General features: G+C 34.5%; 1 protein-coding gene across 3 annotated transcripts in view; it reads right to left on the bottom strand.

Moving 5' to 3' along the window:
• The window catches only part of PIG-G (phosphatidylinositol glycan anchor biosynthesis class G), a 162611-nt gene that overhangs the window by 68675 nt on the left and 73796 nt on the right, over positions 1-20140 (bottom strand). For all 3 annotated transcript variants that reach the window (XM_081747196.1, XM_081747197.1, XM_081747198.1), the window contains exon 8: positions 19094-19293. In XM_081747196.1, the coding sequence (XP_081603322.1) occupies positions 19094-19293 (200 nt within the window). The remainder of the gene's footprint in view (positions 1-19093; positions 19294-20140) is intronic.

The following is a 20140-nucleotide window of genomic DNA, read 5'->3' on the forward strand; positions in this document are numbered from 1 at the left end:
AGAGTGAGATACAGAATCTCCTTAGCGGATTGCGAACATTCAGATAATGGGTTTCAATCTGGAAAATATATCTTCCGTTCAAATTGCACGAGTAGATATCGCACAGCGAAGAATCACCAGTAGAATAGAAGTGATGACCTAAATAAATATTTTTTTTTACAAAATGAAAATGAAAATTAAAAGAAATTTATTACCATAATCATCGCAATAAGACATATTTATATCCAGTGGTATCATTCAGTCAGTTGAACCGAACCGGCTGTTAAAATTTTTAACGTACCTGAAGGCGGTTATTAAAATTCTCTCTTCACTTCTAGATCCAGTAATTATATATAAAAAAAAATAACAAATAAAAAGTGAATTATCAGGTAGTCTCTTTGAAAATGCATAATTCATATATATATATATATATATATATATATATATCTTCCCTTTCCATCTTTTAAAGTAACAGTTAAGACAAGATACAATAGTTTCCTCAAGCATCTCATCAATGTAATATATTGCCGATGTACAGACGCAGTACGTAATATAACAAACGATTGGAACTGAGATCTGTTTTGAGCCTCCTCTTTATCAGTTTATAACATTATCTTGAAAAAAATGAAATGAAATTTTTGAGTTTTACGTCCCACGCTTATGCCGGCTAGGCTAAAGGAGACGGTGATGATGAGTAATGAATGAAATGGTGGAATGAAGAAAGTGGAAGGAAACGGGAGAACCCCGAGAAAACCCACGCACAACATAATCTTGCATTTAAATGTTGAGTCATTATTAGAAAAACTCGAAAACGTAATAAGAAATATTGTACAGTACAATTTTAACCTTCTTTAATGATTCCTATTGCCAATACAAACAGAACCACGATAAAGGTTGTTCCTTGTTGTGAAAGCTACCAACCTACTTCTTTTTAAAATGCAATTTCTGAAGTTTATAAATGTGTAAGATCATGAAAATGATTTCAGAAACTTAAAATTCACATTTTTAATGCCAAAAAGTCTTCGGGGTTATCGCGATCATCAGCTGCCTGGTTTGTTCATGTATATTCAGGCACGTATGTGCCGTTGCTGTGTTTTAGTGGCTAGAAGAAATATCTATTTTGCATGGCGAAAATTTTTGTATCTAATCAGGAGACTTCATGGCTTTAGACTGAAAATTTACAGATAGAAAATTAATAAGACTAAATTACAGTTGTTGTTAGTCTAATGTCATTTATAGTAATAATAGTAATATAATCATATAGTAATAATCTTAATAATCAGCCAAATTATTATACTAATCAAAGGATAGGTTGTTAAATTACTTGAACGATATTAGTGTTTATATGTTACGTTTATTATTAATAGGAATATTTGCAGAAGCGGTCTAACTACTGAATAAGTAACACACTTAATATATTATTTCGTTGTATGAAATTAATATTTTTGATCTTTTTCAGATAAAAACAAATTCTCTGAATGTCTGCAACCGCTAAAAAGGTTCTCTAGCTCACTCTGGATAAGAATTGAGCACAAATCTGTTTATCATGATTCCTAACAAAACAATATATGATTCAGTCTGCGACAGAAGTTGATAACATATAGTGTAAACATACAGTTTATTTATTATAAAACTTCATATTTCCTTTTGTCAATCACTATACAAATTAATGAAATAAGAAAAATTAGCGTTTCTCTTCGAGATATAATGTACTTACTTCAGAGTGATCAGACAAGTTCTTAACACATGCTACTGTGAGAACAAATTATGAATTGGTGTATAGCTGTCGAGGAAACATTTGAGCCATTTATATCAGCTGAGAAACCGTTTTTTCTAAACAAGCAAGTACAAATAGTTTGATAATGAAGACTTGAAAATTCTTAATAAAAAGTGTTCTGTTAAACTTCAGCGTAAGAGATTATTATTTTAAATAAAGAGTGATGTTTGTAACTTACTTTGAATAAGTGTAAAGACAGTTTCTTGCGATTTCGGCGCTGAAAGGGACAGTTCAAAACAAACAGAATAAGCCCAGTGGGTTTATGTGCGTTCTTACACTCGGTCGGACAGGTGTAAAGCTTTTGTGAGGCCAGCCATCCTAAATTACTTTCCTGGACCTTCCTCATTCACACCAGGTAAATGCCAGGGTGATGCCTAACATAAAGCTTCCAGGCCGCTTCCTTTCTTTCGCCACTTCCCCGGGTAGTGTGATCGCCGAGGGACATCATCCCTCATATGCGACGGGCTAAAATGGCCATAGATTTATTTATTTATTTATTTATTTATTGTTCTTCAAAAGAGAATAGAATCTCCACTTACAGAAGGTACATAATATAGATAGTTCATATAATATAATATTATACATAATAGTGAATATAATGATACGGACAAAATTCCTGTAGATATCTGACAAAGACAATAATAACTATCGTAAGAGTATAAACCGTTAAACGTGAAGAGTATTACAAGAAACCATTAACAGTCAGATAATTGGTTTACACATGTATATGCAAATACATGTATTCACATTCTAATACAATATATTTTTCAACTTCTTTGTATACAGAGACAGAGGTAATGCTATATCTAGATCTTTGTTTAATACTGATATGCTATTAAACCTACTGCACATTCTATATAATGGTGAGCCTTTATACATTTCAGTTCTTGGAACATCTACAGTCAACAGATGTCGCTTACGTAGATAGCCTGGTCTAGCATTGAGTCCAATTTTTTGTAAGAAATTACTATTGTCAACATAAGAATTCATAATTTTATAGAGAAATAATTGTTGAAAAAACTCACGTCTGTTACTCAAACTGACATAGTTAAATTTATCTAGAAGGGTTTTATACGATATTTTGTTTCTTATAGCGGAAGCTCCCATTGTTTTAAAATAGAGATACCTTAGGAATTTCTTTTGAATACTTTCTATTTTATCCTGAAGAGATTTATAATATGGAGCCCAAACAACGCATGTATATTCTAGTTTGGTCCGAACCAAGCTATTATACACCATAGAAATAGCTACAACATCATTTAAATTTCTGGTGTTCCGTATAATGAAACCAACCTGTCTATAGGCATAAAGAACCACTTCAGTGATATGGTTATCAAATGATAAATTGCGTGTAATTTTTACCCCTAAATCTTGACATGTGGTAATTTCTTCCATGTTTTCACCATTAAGAGTATATGAATAACAATTAATACGCTCTTTCGTTCTTCACATTATCATAAATGCACATTTTTTTAATATTAAGGTTAAGTTTATTTTCTACACTCCATTTATATATTAAATCAAGATCTTCTTGCAGTTCTATTGTATCTGTAATACACCTTACTTCTTTATATAATTTTACATCGTCTGCATACATAAGGTATTTGGAATGTTTTATTGAGAACTGTAAGTCATTAATATACAATAGAAAAAATAATGGACCCAGATTTGATCCTTGAGGCACTCCCGAGGTAGCTACGTATTCTAATGATTTCGTTTGTTTGTATTGAACAAAATATTTCCTTCTAGATAAGTATGATTTAATTAAATTTAAAAAAAGGTTGAGTTAAACCATATGATGATAATTTATTTAAAAGTATGCTATGATTTATTTTGTCAAAGGCTTTACTAAAATCCAAGTAAATCGTGTGTGTACTAGTTTTATTTGAGAATGAACTGTGTATATCTTGAACGAAATTAATTAAATTTGTAGTTGTTGATCGACCAGGGTAAAATCCATGTTGATTGACATTTATAAAGCATTTTACATGATTAAAAATTCTGCTATATAGGATATGTTCCAAAACCTTCGCCGGAGCGCAAATTACAGCAACTGCCCTGTAATTTTCAATATTGCACGTATCACCCGACTTAAATATTGGACAAATTCGTGTTATTTTCCAGTCTTCAGGAAATACTTGAGTCCTTATTATAAGATTAAAGATTGCACATAGCGGTCGCATTAAGATATTTGAACATACTTTTAGTAAATATGGAGGTATTCCATCTGGACCACATGAGCGTTTTGGTTTCAGTTTTCTTACAGCACTTTTATACTCAACATCAGTAATTAAGCCTAATGATAACGAGTTCGGTGACAAAGGTAGAATATTTTCGTGATGTGTATCTTGTACAGAGCTATGTGTATACAGATTGAAAATATCTAGCAAATCCTTCCGCTATATCACTTGTAGTTTCAAGAGTAACATCTTGAAACTTCATTGAATAGTTCATTACATTACGATTTACTTTTTTATTATTTAAGAAGTTCCAAAAAGATTTTGGATCAGATTTTATATTATTTTCTATTTCTCGTAAATAATTTGAGTATGCTTTACTAATCATAGTTTTTACTTTTTTCCTTGTTTCCCTAAATAATTCCTTATATTCTTCCGCTATCGCAATATGTTTCCGATAGTAATCTTTTAATTTTAGCATCTTAATGATTTCTTTAGTAAACCAACATGGATATCTTCTACTTGTTCTTTTTCGTATTTTCGGAACCGTACTAGAGAAAACCTCATTAATTTTATTATAAAATATGCTAATAGCTAGTTCTACACAATCTGCATTGTACAAGGCAGACCAATTCGTATCAAGCAACATTCTATACAATTGAAGAAAGTCTGCTCTCCGAAAATTGTTATAATAAATAGTTTCGTTCTGGACCCTACTAACATTACTTTTTGTACTTATTAATATTCTTAGAGCAGGATGTTGCTTGTCCTCAGGTACCATCGGCATTAATTCTCTAGTTACTACAGTATTTAAAATATTAGTTAAAACTAAATCAAGCGTTTTGTTATTGCTATTCTTAATGTCATTCAAGGTGAATAGATTGTATAGGTTCATAAAATTGAACAAAATTTTGTAGGCGCTACCTCCGGTTTGTAAGTCATATTTGGAATCACTAATAAAAGGTAAATTAAAATCACCAATAACTAGTATATTATGATATTGAAAATCCAGATGCGACTCAAACATGTTATAAAAAGACATATACTTATCAATAGAAAAAGCAGGTGTAAAGTATACAGTCACAATATAAAATGATACACTATGTATTTGGTCTAGGAATTAATTCGTGCGGGTGGACAAGAGATGGCGCAACGAACGGAGCGTCCCACAGTTCCGTGTATCCACACATGTGTTGCAAACCCCTGTCATCGCGTATCGTTCGTAGTATAGGGCAGTGGATTAAAGCGTCAACAACACCAGTTTGTAGTTAAGTGAACATGGCGCAATTTGTGCCTGATAAAGTGTTTTTGCGGGGTGTTCTGCTGCATTACTTTAACATGCAGAAAAGTGCGACTGAAAGTCATCGTATTTTGGTGGAAGTGTATGGTGACCATGCTCTAGCTGAGCGAACGTGTCAGAAGTGGTTTGCACGGTTTAGAAGTGGTGATTTCGGCTTGGCAGACCAAGAGCGAGCTGGACAGCCAAAAAAATTTCAAGACGAAGATTTGACAGCATTGCTCGAGCAGGATTCGTGTCAAACGCAGGAACAACTTGCAGCAGCATTAGGCGTTGATCAAACAACAGTCTCCAAACGCTTGAAAGCCATGGGAATGATTCAAAAGATGTCACATTGGGTTCCACATGAATTGAAAGACAGAGACGTTGAAAGACGAAAAACCATTTGCGAATTGCTGCTTCAACGACAGAGCAGAAAGGGGATTCTGCATCGAATTATTACGGGTGATGAGAATTGGATCCATTACGAGAACCCTAAACGAAAAAAGGCCTGGGTGAAACCAGGTGAACCAGGTCCATCACAACCAAAACGAGATATTCACTGTGCAAAGGTTATGCTGTGCATATGGTGGGATATGAAAGGTGTGGTGTACTATGAGCTGCTGCAACCGGGTGAAACTATGAATGGAGAACGTTATCGACGACAATTAATGCGTTTGAAGCAAGCTTTGGCCAGAACACGACCAGAATGGGAGAACAGACATAATAAACTTATTGTTCAACATGATAACGCTCGCCCACATGTCGCAAAACCGGTCAAAACCTATTTAGAAAATGTCGGATGGGAAGTTTTACCCCACCCACCGTATTCACCAGACGTTGCTCCTTCGGACTACTACTTGTTCGATTGCATGAACAACGATTTGATTGGACAGCGGTTTACTTCTTCAGAAGATATCAAAACATGGGTCTCTGACTGGATCGCTTCCAAGGATGAGGACTTCTTTCGCCACGGAATCCGTACATTGCCTGACAGATGGGCGAAAGTGGTGGCTAGCGATGGACAATATTTTTCTTAAGGTATTTATGTATTTTGTGTTTGTACTACAGCTTCAATGTGTGCGTACCAACCGCACGAATTAATTCCTAGACCAAATACAACTACTTTTACAACTAAAGATTCTGTTTCGCTTTTTAAGTCAATCAGTTTGGAATCGTACTTATCCCTTATTGCAATCAACACCCCACCACCACGTTTATTTCCATTTCTATCGCATCGATATACCTTGTAATTATCATCAAATAATTCATTATTATAAAGGTTACTATGCATCCAACTTTCGGTAATAACAATTACATCAAAATTATTACTTAATGTATTTAAATAAAATTCCTGACACTTTGTATTTAAACCCCTAACATTTTGATAGTAAATGGTTAAATTACCAATCCTTACAGTATCCATTAGGTTGTAACTAGGTTGTTAACATCCTCGAGTGTTCTTAAAGCATACACGAACGTATCTTCCTTTTTCTTTCTCAGTTTTATATTCCCTGAATAATCAACCCATAAGTAAGCATAGTTATTTTCGCGTTGCTTCTTTCTAGCTTGACCAAAGATACGTCTTCTGTATGACGTGAGAGAGTGATTAACATAAATCATCTGATTGTAAGTATAACCCAAATGTACTGTGTTTAAATTTCTTTTTACTTTCCTTTGCTTTATGAACATTTCTTTATCAGTACGCCTTACAAATTTTACAATAATACCACCACCCGTGCCAGAGGATGAATCAGGTAATCTGTGGCAAGCATCGATCATTTAATCTGTAACAGTCATATCTAATGCTCGCCCCACAGACTTTACAATATCTAATACATTTTCATTAATTTGTTTGTTAATACCATAAATTTCTAATGTATTTCGTCTGTTATATTGATCTACCTCATCAATTCGCAGTTCAATGTCCGTGATTTTTTTCTTTAATGTCACATTTTCCTGTTTTAATTGTTCTACCGTCGCTAAACAAGTTTGTATTGTTTCCGCCTGTTTCCTGATTAAATCGGCGTTTTCATCTAACTTTTTATGTGCCAGTTCTAACGAGTTTCGAAGTTCCCGTTCAGTTTCAATGTTCGATCTCTTTAGATCTGACACTTCCTGTTTTAGCTCTTGTAACAACTTAAACACATCAGAAGGAGTTGGCAATTCTGTCTCTGGTAAAGAAGCTGATTCTAAACGCAAGCTACGTCTTCTTGTCTTATCACACGACTTGCAGCGCCAGGGTTGTTTCACTGATTTCATGAATTCTAAATCCGTCTCTTCTAATTTAGCACATTTGAGATGACATAACTTCAAACAGTCCGAGCACTGTAACTTAGAAGCTGTTTCTTGTCTCACAATAGTCTTATTACATTCGATGCAGGAACTCATCGTGATTCGATGTATCGAAACCAACAGAACGCAATAGTCTGTGCGCAACTTGCAGATTAATGTGGGTTGGCAATACTGTTTGTTTACATTACAGCCTAACACACAGCAAGGAAAATTGACGAATAAGGCATTTTATATATGATTTATCGCAGTTATACATATAGAACAATTATCTACAGTACTTACTGTGTTTAATACATTCACCAAAACCCACTTAGATGATTATATTTTCACATTACACGGTAACTTGTCGGAGGCACGCTGAAAGACCAGAAATATAGTTTCTAATTACTAATGTGCGTCCTTCTGAAAAGAATCTCATAACTCAGTGCAAAAACACAGAACGATTTCTGGAAAGAGAATATGTAAGAAGGCAATTGCCCTAGTCCAACTGTAACCAAATCTACAGTGCAGTAGTGGTATAAAGCGATTGGACACACGGCCCATGGAATACATGCAATGATGAAGTCAGGGTCTGAAATAAGATCTGAGTTCTTGGAAAATTATTTCTGTATAATCCCACCAACTTCCTGTACATGGATAATGTTTAGATTAATAGGAGTATGAAATCTGTGGAGAGTAACAGACGAATTGCGTGATATTACTGTTAAAGTGTACAATTGAAGAAAGAAAGAAAGAAAGAAAGAAAGAAAGAAAAAACAAAGTACAGTTACATATTGAATTCAATAGGAATCAGCTGATCATTTGATCAGCTTAAGTAAGGTATGTGTTCATCATACGAAAATGTAGTTAACACAAGAAAAACGGACACTAGATCTCGACATAATTTTAAATTTACATTTCGTTTTTAAAAATCCTACGCATTTCACCACAAACAGGATACATAGATACGTATACTAATAATGCATGCATCAAAGTGACTCTACAGTGTAATGTAACATTACAATTTAATGTAATGATATTTTTGATGGGAGGGTGCCAGAAATTTTTGCACCGACTGTACTTTCTATTTAGCAAAAATTTCTTTCGGTTCATATAAGTTATTTAATTGTTTGTTATTTTATTCCAAATTAACATGGAAGATGGTAAAAAATTCTTTAGGAATTATATTTTTGGGGATTCATATCTTTTTTCATATATTAACTAATTATAAATCTCATATATGCATATTTTAAATGGACGATTACAAATCTCACGGTGTCAGTACTATTCGGAAATATAGGCCCACCATTGGATGGAAGTTTTAGAATAATTAACCAATCTAAATTTTGGCACAATATTTCGGACTTTCCTCACCCCTCTTTTGGTACCAATGTTCCTCTAAAGATCCGGTTCAATCCAGATTTTACCATTTTTTATTCGTTTTAAATACTCCACCGCCAAAAAGCTTTACTTTGATTGGTGCAGTTACCCACGCTACATATCAAGGCGCGATCATCTTCATTCTACCTCAAGCACAGGAAAAGTAGAGATGCATATTTAATCAGCTAACAGATTGAGAGGATTGTCAGCAGAATAGCCGAGTAAACCAGGTAATTAATATCTCAAGGTCAAAAATACACTAACCCGGAAGTACAGGAGCTAAAATCACTAAATCTCCATAGTGAAAACAGACTAAAATTCGGTGAGACGTAGCTGTCAACACAGGACGCCATGATGGATGTAAACAATTAGTGTGGACAGGTTCGACATTTAAGTGCATTTAATTTGATGTGATAAACTCTTCATTTGCTTTGACTCAGTAACTTCAATACAGTGATTATCCTTTTCACCCCTCCCAACATCATATAAAGACAAGATCTGTCCGTGTAGTAACTTGTTGATATAGATAGCAAAAGATTTTTTTTTTTTTTTTTTTTTTTTTTTTTTTTTTTTTTTAGTAGCCCACATGGCGGTATTTTAAGTTTAGCATAGTCTTTTTAACATTTAGAATGATTGCTTAAGTCAACTTTAAGGGCTCCTGTTTTAATCCCGAATTGGGATAGCTTCCAGTAGGGATGGGCTAAATATTTAATTCTCTAGATTTCCTCCCCTTTTAGGTAGGGGAACCTCTAAATTAATAGCTTTGGTATGTCCCCTTGGGACACGTTTTGACCAGTAGCTTACAGAATATCATGAGTTAATCAAGACCAATTGGTTCAGTTTTCACTGTCCATTTCCTTCCTCTAAATTAACTAGAGCCGATTTAAACAAAAATGGTAAACTCTGATGAATTCTATTCGTGTTATATAGATAACAAAATTAATGGTAGTAATGATTAGTATGTGTTAGCATAATATGTCTTGTAGTTTAAGTAGTATGTGTGTATTCGTAATGTAGTAAACATTTTCTTGTAGTAGTAATTGTAGTAGTGAGTGATTGGGAGCGTGAGATAATTAAATATGGACAGTGTGGTATTTACTATTCGATTTTCGTATTCCGTCATTAAATGAACTCATTATAATCCATATCTGAAAGTGAGAGTAATATAGTACAATAATTCAGTGTACAAGGTCACATTCCGTGGTTTACAGTTCGATCAAATAGTTACTAGCGCCCTTGTGTCGGAATTCAGTACTATCAGTCGTGCATATTTTACCATTGAACCCAGTTAGTGATTTAGGTTCTACAAAATTGACCTTTATTTTCGAATTAAAACCGAGTAAACATAATTTCCGGCCCATATGAACAGATAGTTGGATAATATGATTTGACACTCTAATATTCTGAAAACTGCGACATTTTGCGTAGTCCAGTAATGAAAATATTTAAGTAAATAAACTATGCATAGATTCTTAACAGAAGTCAGCCAATGTGATGCTATTTCCGTTCTGAAATTACGATATTGAATTCCAAATTTTTTCTTGTGGCTGCAGAATAATTTTCATTGTTGCTGTCAGAATTTCATCACATTCAGCAATATTATCGCGGATATTTTATTATTTTTGTGAATATATCTATATAGAGATTTGTTTTTAAACAGCTGCGAAGTAAGATATAGGATGGTTTGTGTGGTAAAGAAGTCTTGGGTTCGAGTAATGTTTCTTGTGTGTTGGTCGGGACACGATTTATAGATTTTCAAAGTATATGATGGAATGAATGTATAGTCTGGGCATAGGTAGAAGAAACAGGATGTCTAAAAAGAATACTGCGTTGTCAGAAATTAATAAATATATGAATAAAATGAAAATATAAATGAAATGTAAATGTAGTGTAGTAAAAGAGAATAGATGATAGGACACCCGTATAGTGTATACATGGGCCCAGTGTATTTTAGCCATATGTTGATATATAGATGAAACGTAAATGCGTGGTGAGAATCGTTTCGAGTTCTGACCTCCACGCCGAGACATCACTCGACAAGGTAGGCGAGTGATATGTCAGAATATATTATTGCTTCGTAGTTGAGTATGCTATAACAGTAGTATTTATTTATAACAATCTCGTCTGACAGCAGGGTAGGGATAGCATCAGATGAAACGTAAATGCGTGGTGAGAATCGTTTCGAGTTCTGACCTCCACGCCGAGACATCACTCGACAAGGTAGGCGAGTGATATGTCAGAATATATTATTGCTTCGTAGTTGAGTATGCTATAACAGTAGTATTTATTTATAACAATCTCGTCTGACAGCAGGGTAGGGATAGCATCATATAATGGCTAACTAAATGTAATTGCTCATCGATCATGATACCAAATAGTTGGTGTTTTGGGCTGTTGTGAATTATGTTTTCAGTCGGTTATGAAAGAGAAGATCCTATGACTCTGAGATTTTTTTTTCCTCATATTACGCTACCATACAGTGTTTGTAGAGTGAATAGGAAAAACGAGGCAACTCAAATTAAATTAACCGCTACTAAAATTTTAGTTTCATTTGCGTACCCGGATGTCGACCCCTGACCCTCTTAAGTATTTTTCGTTTCTTTTCTTAGTTTAATTAGATGATGGAAATTAACAACATCCCAGACCTTGGCATGTCTGCGCAGGGTAGCCATCGGTGATGTTTGGTCACTGAAATCACCGATCCAAAATTCAGTTTATTTATTTATTTATTCATTTATTTTTATTTTATTTTTTTATTTTTTTTTAATTTTGGCAAATCACTAGTTAGGGATATCTTAGTCATTACTTTTACTCTAGTTTCTTTACTGTCCTTGAACCTTCTTAGTTCTTCTGAGGGGTCGAATATTTTTTTTACGTAGAGATTTCGAAATTGGGGACGCAGTTACCTGGTCCCTTCCCCCTCTCCTTTTATCCTGCTGGTCTGGGCCGGATACGGGGCTCAGATTTCAATCTTACAAGCAAACTCTTGTGGGATTGGGATCTGATGGACACAGACTTGCATCCTTGGCAGCAGGACGCCCCCTAGTTCACGTATTTAAGTAAACCACCCTCTTTCGGCATATGTGAATATTTTTGGATGTGAATTGTTATATATTTAAATTCGATCACTCGTCTGTGTAGTGAATAGTACCTTAATCTTTCTCCTTTCGTTGGCGCCGCTGTCTCTATCTTGTCTCTTTCTTCCTTCTTACTTCATAATTATTTTTTAATTTTCCAACTCCCCCCCCCCCCCCGATTTTGAAAGTATTATATATCAATGAATTAATGTATAATTTTTTTTAACCGTAATGACCAGCTGAGACGTCTCGGGACACTATTCGTTTGATGAAATCTGTAGGAACTGGATTTACATTATATTTGACCCATCGCCGAAGTGGGTAACGATTCAGTACACCGTAATTTCCACTTTCATTCCTTCACCATTGTCCGTCTGGGATTCTCTTCTGATCCAGTGCTCACTTTCCATTTATTTGATTTCCGTAAATATTGTTTTAATCCTGGGCCCAAAGTTAAGATAAAAATTGTTTGGTTTATATATGTTCATGTATTTATGAATATTCTGTCTTACGTGCCTGCCACAATATTTCTTTTTTTTTTTTTATTTATATTATGACCTACTCTTGAAATACATATGTAAAATCTAAAGTTTATAATCACGCGGTATATATATATATAAAAAGGGAATTTTGTTTCTCTGTACAATGTTGCAACCTTGAATATGTTGTTGGGGTTATTGAGTTATATGTGTGCGCGTTTATTGTATATATATGCATGTGTCGAGATGTAAATATATATTAAATATGAATAGAATATTAAACTGAAATACCAAATGTTAAATTGATTGAAAGGATATATGTAAGGGCGCCGCATTTATCCCGAACGCTAATTGGTTGCCGTGGTTTTTTTTTTTTTTTTTTTTTTTTTAAGTAATTTCCCTGTGAATGTAGAGAGGTAGAGGTTAAGAATATCGCCGCGTAATAAATATGTTTTTCCAATGAATGTAACTAGTAATTCTAAATGTAATATTGTTACTAACATGTATTACGGAATAACGGCAGGTCTTAAACGTAACCTAAACTCATCAACCTGTTTAATATCTGTTCGACGATGACAGGTTACTTGGAAAGTGTACCCTTACACCCCCCTCCTTCACCTACATATCCTGAATCCTAATTCGTGGTGTTTTCCTGGATCCCAGCCATCTTCATTCTAATACTTGTGAAAATGTCGCTCTGAACTGGAATACTCTATATCAACTTTTTTTTACATAATCAATTAAATAAAATGAAAGGATGTGTCCCGACAAAGAACAGGTGACTTAGATATGGTAAACTGACCAATTAGTAATCGGACCGACCCGAACGAAAATATACTAAGCGTGATATAAACAAAATTTCGTCTTTCAGAATCTCAAGGTGGGAAAACTATTGAAAATGTGAATGTGCGTATAAAGTTGTGTAGCATCTGCTCGATGAGCTATGCTTATGACTATATATATACATATATATAAAAAATGAAACAAAGTAGAGCGAAATAGTTGGACGCTATGAATAGTGCCTAATAGTTGTGATTTTAACGCTTCATTTGATATATGCGTCAGGACGTATAAATACTATTAAAGATCTAACTTATGAGGTAAAGACTCATCTTTTAGTTACACACAAAAGTTTTTTTTTCTTTCTCCCTCGTTCATCGCTGTTAAATAAATAATGTAAGGAAAATATTTTAGTGATTCATATTGTGAATTACAAATTTGTTTTACGATATCTAAAACGTCATATATGTGATCATATTATTTTTTTCTTTTCGTCTATGTAAACAAAATATATATATATATTCATCTGCATCTAGAACGATGCCATTATATAATCCAAACAACGAATATATATATATATGTGTATTTTAATGTATATGCTACTGACATATAACAACAATTTGTGTTTTGAATTTCTTTTCTTTTTTTAAATTAATGTAATAAAACGTTTGTGAAAATTGTAGTTAGATGGTTTACTTTGACTATAAACCTTAATACCTATACACTGTCCTGTGTGAATGAGTGTGTGATTGGGTGATAAATCTAGCTTTAAGTTGTAGTATTGATACGATTTTTTTTTTTTTTACTGTACTAATATTGGTAATGTACGCTTAATAGATTAAGATATGTAGTAGTTTACGACCAAGGTCATGAAGGACCAATACCGACTGGTTTAAATCTGCTCTGGGAGACAAGCTAACATAGCAGGATGAGCCTGAATACGACGTTTTCTTTCAGATTCATCGAAATTTATATCGACGCATAAAATATGAATATTACATTGATAACTTTTTTTTTTTTTTTTTTTTTTGTGGCTAATTCATATGTGTGGTCGATTTCGAAGTCTGAACTTCCAAGAATGGATATTAGTTGAGTACTTCGGAAACAGTGGATGAATTATTAAATTAAACTTTTTCACCGATCGGGGCTAGATTGGGATAACCCAGTAGTCGTGGTTATCTGGGTCTAGGTCTGAGCTGTATGTATGAACATGTGTCTATATCTGATTACGTTAGTACTAAATCCTTACCCAATAGCACTTGAAGACAAACTCAGTTCAATAACCATCCACTTCCCTTTGCTACATTTTGCAATGACATCCAGTAATAGTTGTTTTCCTTTCCTTCTCTTACTTTGTTATCTCTTTCCCTTATTCCTTTCCTCTTCTTTCCTACCTCTTTCTACTACTCTCATTACATATTTTTTCTTTCTTTTTCTTTTCCTTCTCATATTTCTAATAAAACTGAAAACGCGGCCGTGGCTGGGAGTGGTCGGTATTAACATGGTCAATAAATTGTTTGGATAGTTTTTTTTTTTCTTCGGAAGTCCGATATGAAATTTAACCAGAAAATGAGCAATATACGGAAGGAACAGTAATAAGGCGATTTAGTCATGGTTTAACCTAGTGATAAACCTTTTATGATTTTTTTTCTTTCCTTCCGCTAGCGACACCACCTCCCATGCACGCGAAGTTTATTTTATTTTATTATTATTATTATTATTATTATTATTTTCGTTTTCAACAGAGCGTAAACTTACATATTTTCATAGTACATGCCTCAGAAGGATTTTTAGAGAGAGCAAATGAGAGCACTGATATCATATTACTTATATATATTGTTAGAACAGCCACTCATTTATAGTTTGGGTTTGCTCTCTCAACTCATACGGAAACCAAAACGATATGCACAAATATACTAAAATGTTACGAGATAAGCAAATTTCTAACAACGTACGATGCGAAATATTAGGTGTCCAATAATACATAATGTTTGATATGTATATTTAAATGTAAACCTGTATCTCATGTAGTAATTTCACACTCTTACTCAAACTCACACAAATGCAAAGAACACAAAATCATACAACTAGAAACAGTAACACAAGATATTTCCGCCAGATGTGCGCCGTGTTCCCACCAATCGAACAAAATACAGCGGTATTAATCCAATAAATTAGGTTTACTTCTATCTAGCAGAGTTTAAATAGTTCTATAATTTGAGATGCAACGTTCATGATTTAGTATTCATTATAACTTTACAATCTACGTATTAATCGTAATTTGTTACTCAATCCAATTGTTTCTGGTTTTGCCACTGAGTTTATCATCGAATTTTACTTTCAGTTTTTGGTAAATGTTTCAAAAATATTGAGTTCATATCGTTGAAATTCCGATTTTAGTCTGGAGAAAAACTACTCTCTGTAACGCAATCAATGAAAAGGCCTGAATATGGCACTGCAATTAAACAGAATCGTGTGAAAGTCCAATATGAGAAATGCATAATTGTAAGTGATGTTTCTTTACGAGTTCGAACTGGCGCATCTGACACATCTGGCCACGAAAACCATCAACAGAGGATTTGGGCCAAAAGTGGAGAATGAATGGCCTTACTTCATCGGTTTCTAAAATTTCGTACCAGTGACACAACTAGGGTTGCAAGAGCTTACATTTGTCTGGCATGTTTTACTTACACCTTTTTTATTTTCTCCGTAAAACGAATTCTTCTGTCTCTTTAATAAATAAAAGAAATAATAGTCCTAGATACACTAAAATGCTTTTATAGGTTGGTGCGACTTTTTTTTTTTTTTTTAATTAATCACAAGAACTGATTCTTCACACACTATTAACAACCAAATGATACAACTTTGTATTCAGAAAGAGAATAGGTCAGGTTCTTATCTACCCGGCATCCAAACCTGATATTCAAGAATCTTTTGGTTTTAGCATCTTAACCTTCGTCTGTCAACATCAATTGAGTCACGTTGCAGTTTCGATCGGTCATGTACTGACGTCAGAAACAGAAGTTACCGTGAACTAATAAAGCAGAACTACAAATAGTTGTGAATTTCGATATGTTCCGTAAGGAGTTATTTGAAAGTATAAAAAGAGAATGTGAGACTGTTCAGAGTGAAAAGTCTTCATTAAAATACAATTAAAAGATATCAATGATTTATGTAATATACTCAATTAATTTGTTTTGACTTTAGCGTACACTTCAGCACCGAGGCTACATATGAGCACTTCAAGCTTAACATGGGATCAGAACCACATGAGCTCTCACCAGGAAACTGTAATGTATTTTGTGAAACTGTAATGAAATTCCCCGTTTTCAATTAAAATTATTCTACGTTAGTATGTGAAAACATATGTGTTTGTTGCACATAAATTCTGAATATCACATACCTTTCTCCCCCTTCCCTTCAAGATCGTAAAATCTTCAGTTCTCTAAACGAAAACTCCAGCAACCCTAGACATAACACTTAAAAATAAGCTCTATGACCACAGACCAACAGTGTGTTTTGATGAGCTCCTCTGGAACGCTAAGGAAGCAGACGCTTAGAAAAGTATTCGTAGAACTACAGAGAGAGGCATACACCATACCACTGTCGTTCAGAGATTCTGTGCTATCGGTAAAGTGAATAAATTGTAGTTATGGGATGACATCTCGAAGTTTGAAGTTCTTTGAGTATATGAAATATAGTTATGGGATGACATCTCGAAGTTTGAAGTTCTTTGAGTATATGAAATAATCGGGAAGATTTCCTGCATCGGACTGTCTTCTTATGAAAAGTGGATATGTTACGACAATAGTAAATGGTCAGGACAGGGGCTGGATCGTGATCAACGTCGAAGACAGTCTGGAACGCTAAGGAAGCAGACGCTTAGAAAAGTATTCGTAGAACTACAGAGAGAGGCATACACCATACCACTGTCGTTCAGAGATTCTGTGCTATCGGTAAAGTGAATAAATTGTAGTTATGGGATGACATCTCGAAGTTTGAAGTTCTTTGAGTATATGAAATATAGTTATGGGATGACATCTCGAAGTTTGAAGTTCTTTGAGTATATGAAATAATCGGGAAGATTTCCTGCATCGGACTGTCTTCTTATGAAAAGTGGATATGTTACGACAATAGTAAATGGTCAGGACAGGGGCTGGATCGTGATCAACGTCTCGATCTCTAAACGAAAACTCCAGCAACCCTAGACATAACACTTAAAAATAAGCTCTATGACCACAGACCAACAGTGTGTTTTGATGAGCTCCTCTGGAACGCTAAGGAAGCAGACGCTTAGAAAAGTATTCGTAGAACTACAGAGAGAGGCATACACCATACCACTGTCGTTCAGAGATTCTGTGCTATCGGTAAAGTGAATAAATTGTAGTTATGGGATGACATCTCGAAGTTTGAAGTTCTTTGAGTATATGAAATATAGTTATGGGATGACATCTCGAAGTTTGAAGTTCTTTGAGTATATGAAATAATCGGGAAGATTTCCTGCATCGGACTGTCTTCTTATGAAAAGTGGATATGTTACGACAATAGTAAATGGTCAGGACAGGGGCTGGATCGTGATCAACGTCGAAGACAGTCTGGAACGCTAAGGAAGCAGACGCTTAGAAAAGTATTCGTAGAACTACAGAGAGAGGCATACACCATACCACTGTCGTTCAGAGATTCTGTGCTATCGGTAAAGTGAATAAATTGTAGTTATGGGATGACATCTCGAAGTTTGAAGTTCTTTGAGTATATGAAATATAGTTATGGGATGACATCTCGAAGTTTGAAGTTCTTTGAGTATATGAAATAATCGGGAAGATTTCCTGCATCGGACTGTCTTCTTATGAAAAGTGGATATGTTACGACAATAGTAAATGGTCAGGACAGGGGCTGGATCGTGATCAACGTCGAAGACAGTTTTCAAAACCGCAAAACATGTTAATGTTAGTATGTTGGTCTACCAATGGGTGATCCCATTATGTATTCCTCCATCAAGACGAAAGCATCATTTCGGCATAAAGTATTATCTTATCTCCATCACTACTTGGCAGGAAAACTTTCCTGATGACCGAATGGTGCAATGTGTAGTTGAGGACTTTTTCACATCGCAGACTCCAGACTTCTTTTGTAATAGAATCTAATCGTTGTTTGAGTAATGCCAAAACTGTGTAACGTAACTGGAAACTACTTTCACGAAGCAGGAATTGTAGTTTTCATTTCTTGGCCTTTGACAATGACTTACGTTAGAAAGACATTTCAACTGCACCAGCTCCATATTAATAAAAGTAATAATTTCCGAAATTTTAAACTATTCCGTCCTTCAAATTAAATTAATTTTCGAACCATCATGTAGTTTAAACGCATATCATAGTATCTTAATAATTATTTAAAAAAAATGATAGGATACTTGGAGCTTACTTAAAGCTCCGATGTAACCAAATAGCTGTTGATGGCAGCAAAGATTCGGTATTAAGCCAGTATCATGAAGTAATATTTGAATAAACAGATACGAACTAAATAAAAAAGAAAGTGAATTTGTTAATCACATACCTGACTACAATCTGTCTGGCTACCATAGCCTTTATACAGTTGTAAAGCCAGTGTGTTTAGTACAAGTTAGTGATACTGAATATCATGAACTAGGCGTACTATGTACTTTCCTAGTCGCGAACACCGTGTTCGATTTCTGGTACCCATCTGCCTTAGATAAACGCCAGAAAGGTACTTAAATAATAGATACAACCAATTTCTGTTTCTCCTTCCAACCTGTCAAAGGGTGAAGAATTTAAGACGCGGAAACCAAATATTACCACTTGAAACAACTCACTAAATACGTTTCAATATTTATATATATATATATAAAAAGTAAGAAGAAAAAAATTATAATTTACCTGCCACAAGCATACAACTGATACCAGCATCACGTACAAATCGAAGGTAACAAATGACTCAGCAAGCACAGAACTCATTTTGAGTAACGCTTCATTATATAAGCCAATAATTCTATTTGCTATTTCTTCTTCCTTTAATCCTGACTTCAACCACTCCATGTATAAACGGCTTGCTTCCTTATATAAAATATATCCGTCCTCTAGAAAGAAAGAAATGTGCGTGGAGTTATAATTATCTGTAAAAAATCGCATATATTCCTGTCCAAAAGCTCTTAAAAGTAATTTGTGCAGTATACCTCCACGTACACATTATGAAACAAAAGCAGCTACAGTAATATAAATTATTCAAAGACAAGTTAGTTGTGTGCTGCATGAGTAGTTCGGAAACGGAAAGTGTCGTAGAAGGAATGAATGTTAAATATAGAGCTAATACGGAAATACCCCATTATGCAGAGGTAAAAACAAAGCTAAAGTAAAAAGTATTTGTTACTTTTATTCAAACCAGGGATGTAATGGAGGGTATACGCGGGTATACGGTGTATACCCACCTCTAATTTTTGGAAGCTATCGTATAGGCACCTAAAATTTAGGAAGTACGCGGGTATACGCTACGTTCGATCCATAGTGCATTCACTTCATTGGAAGAAATAACAACTGGTTTTCATGTACTGTATTTCAAAATAAAAACAATCCACTAAACAGCCGGTCTTCAGACTATTGCCGCGAATGATGTCTAAATTCTTTTAAAATTTTTACGTTTCCAGGGGGTGAGAATCGACCGAGAATCCCTTCCATAATGGAAAACAGCACTCAACCTGCAGTGTCTTTTCCTCAAGGTGTCACACGCGCTGTTCGTATCTTCTGAAAGCTGACCTCTGCTATTATAATAAAATACAACCAAGCTGTTTCCAAATGCTTTTCTTGGAAACTTTACCAAGGAGAAGGCACACTTTGGTAAGTGAACTTCAGGGCAATTTTTTGCGAGGTGGTAGTGCACATTTAAAGGGTTAATATTACAAACTGAGAGAGCGCAATGGGCAAAAATGA

Source organism: Thermobia domestica, unplaced genomic scaffold (assembly GCF_964235325.1).
Source record: "Thermobia domestica unplaced genomic scaffold, izTheDome1.hap1.1 HAP1_SCAFFOLD_99, whole genome shotgun sequence".
Lineage (NCBI taxonomy): Eukaryota > Metazoa > Arthropoda > Insecta > Zygentoma > Lepismatidae > Thermobia > Thermobia domestica.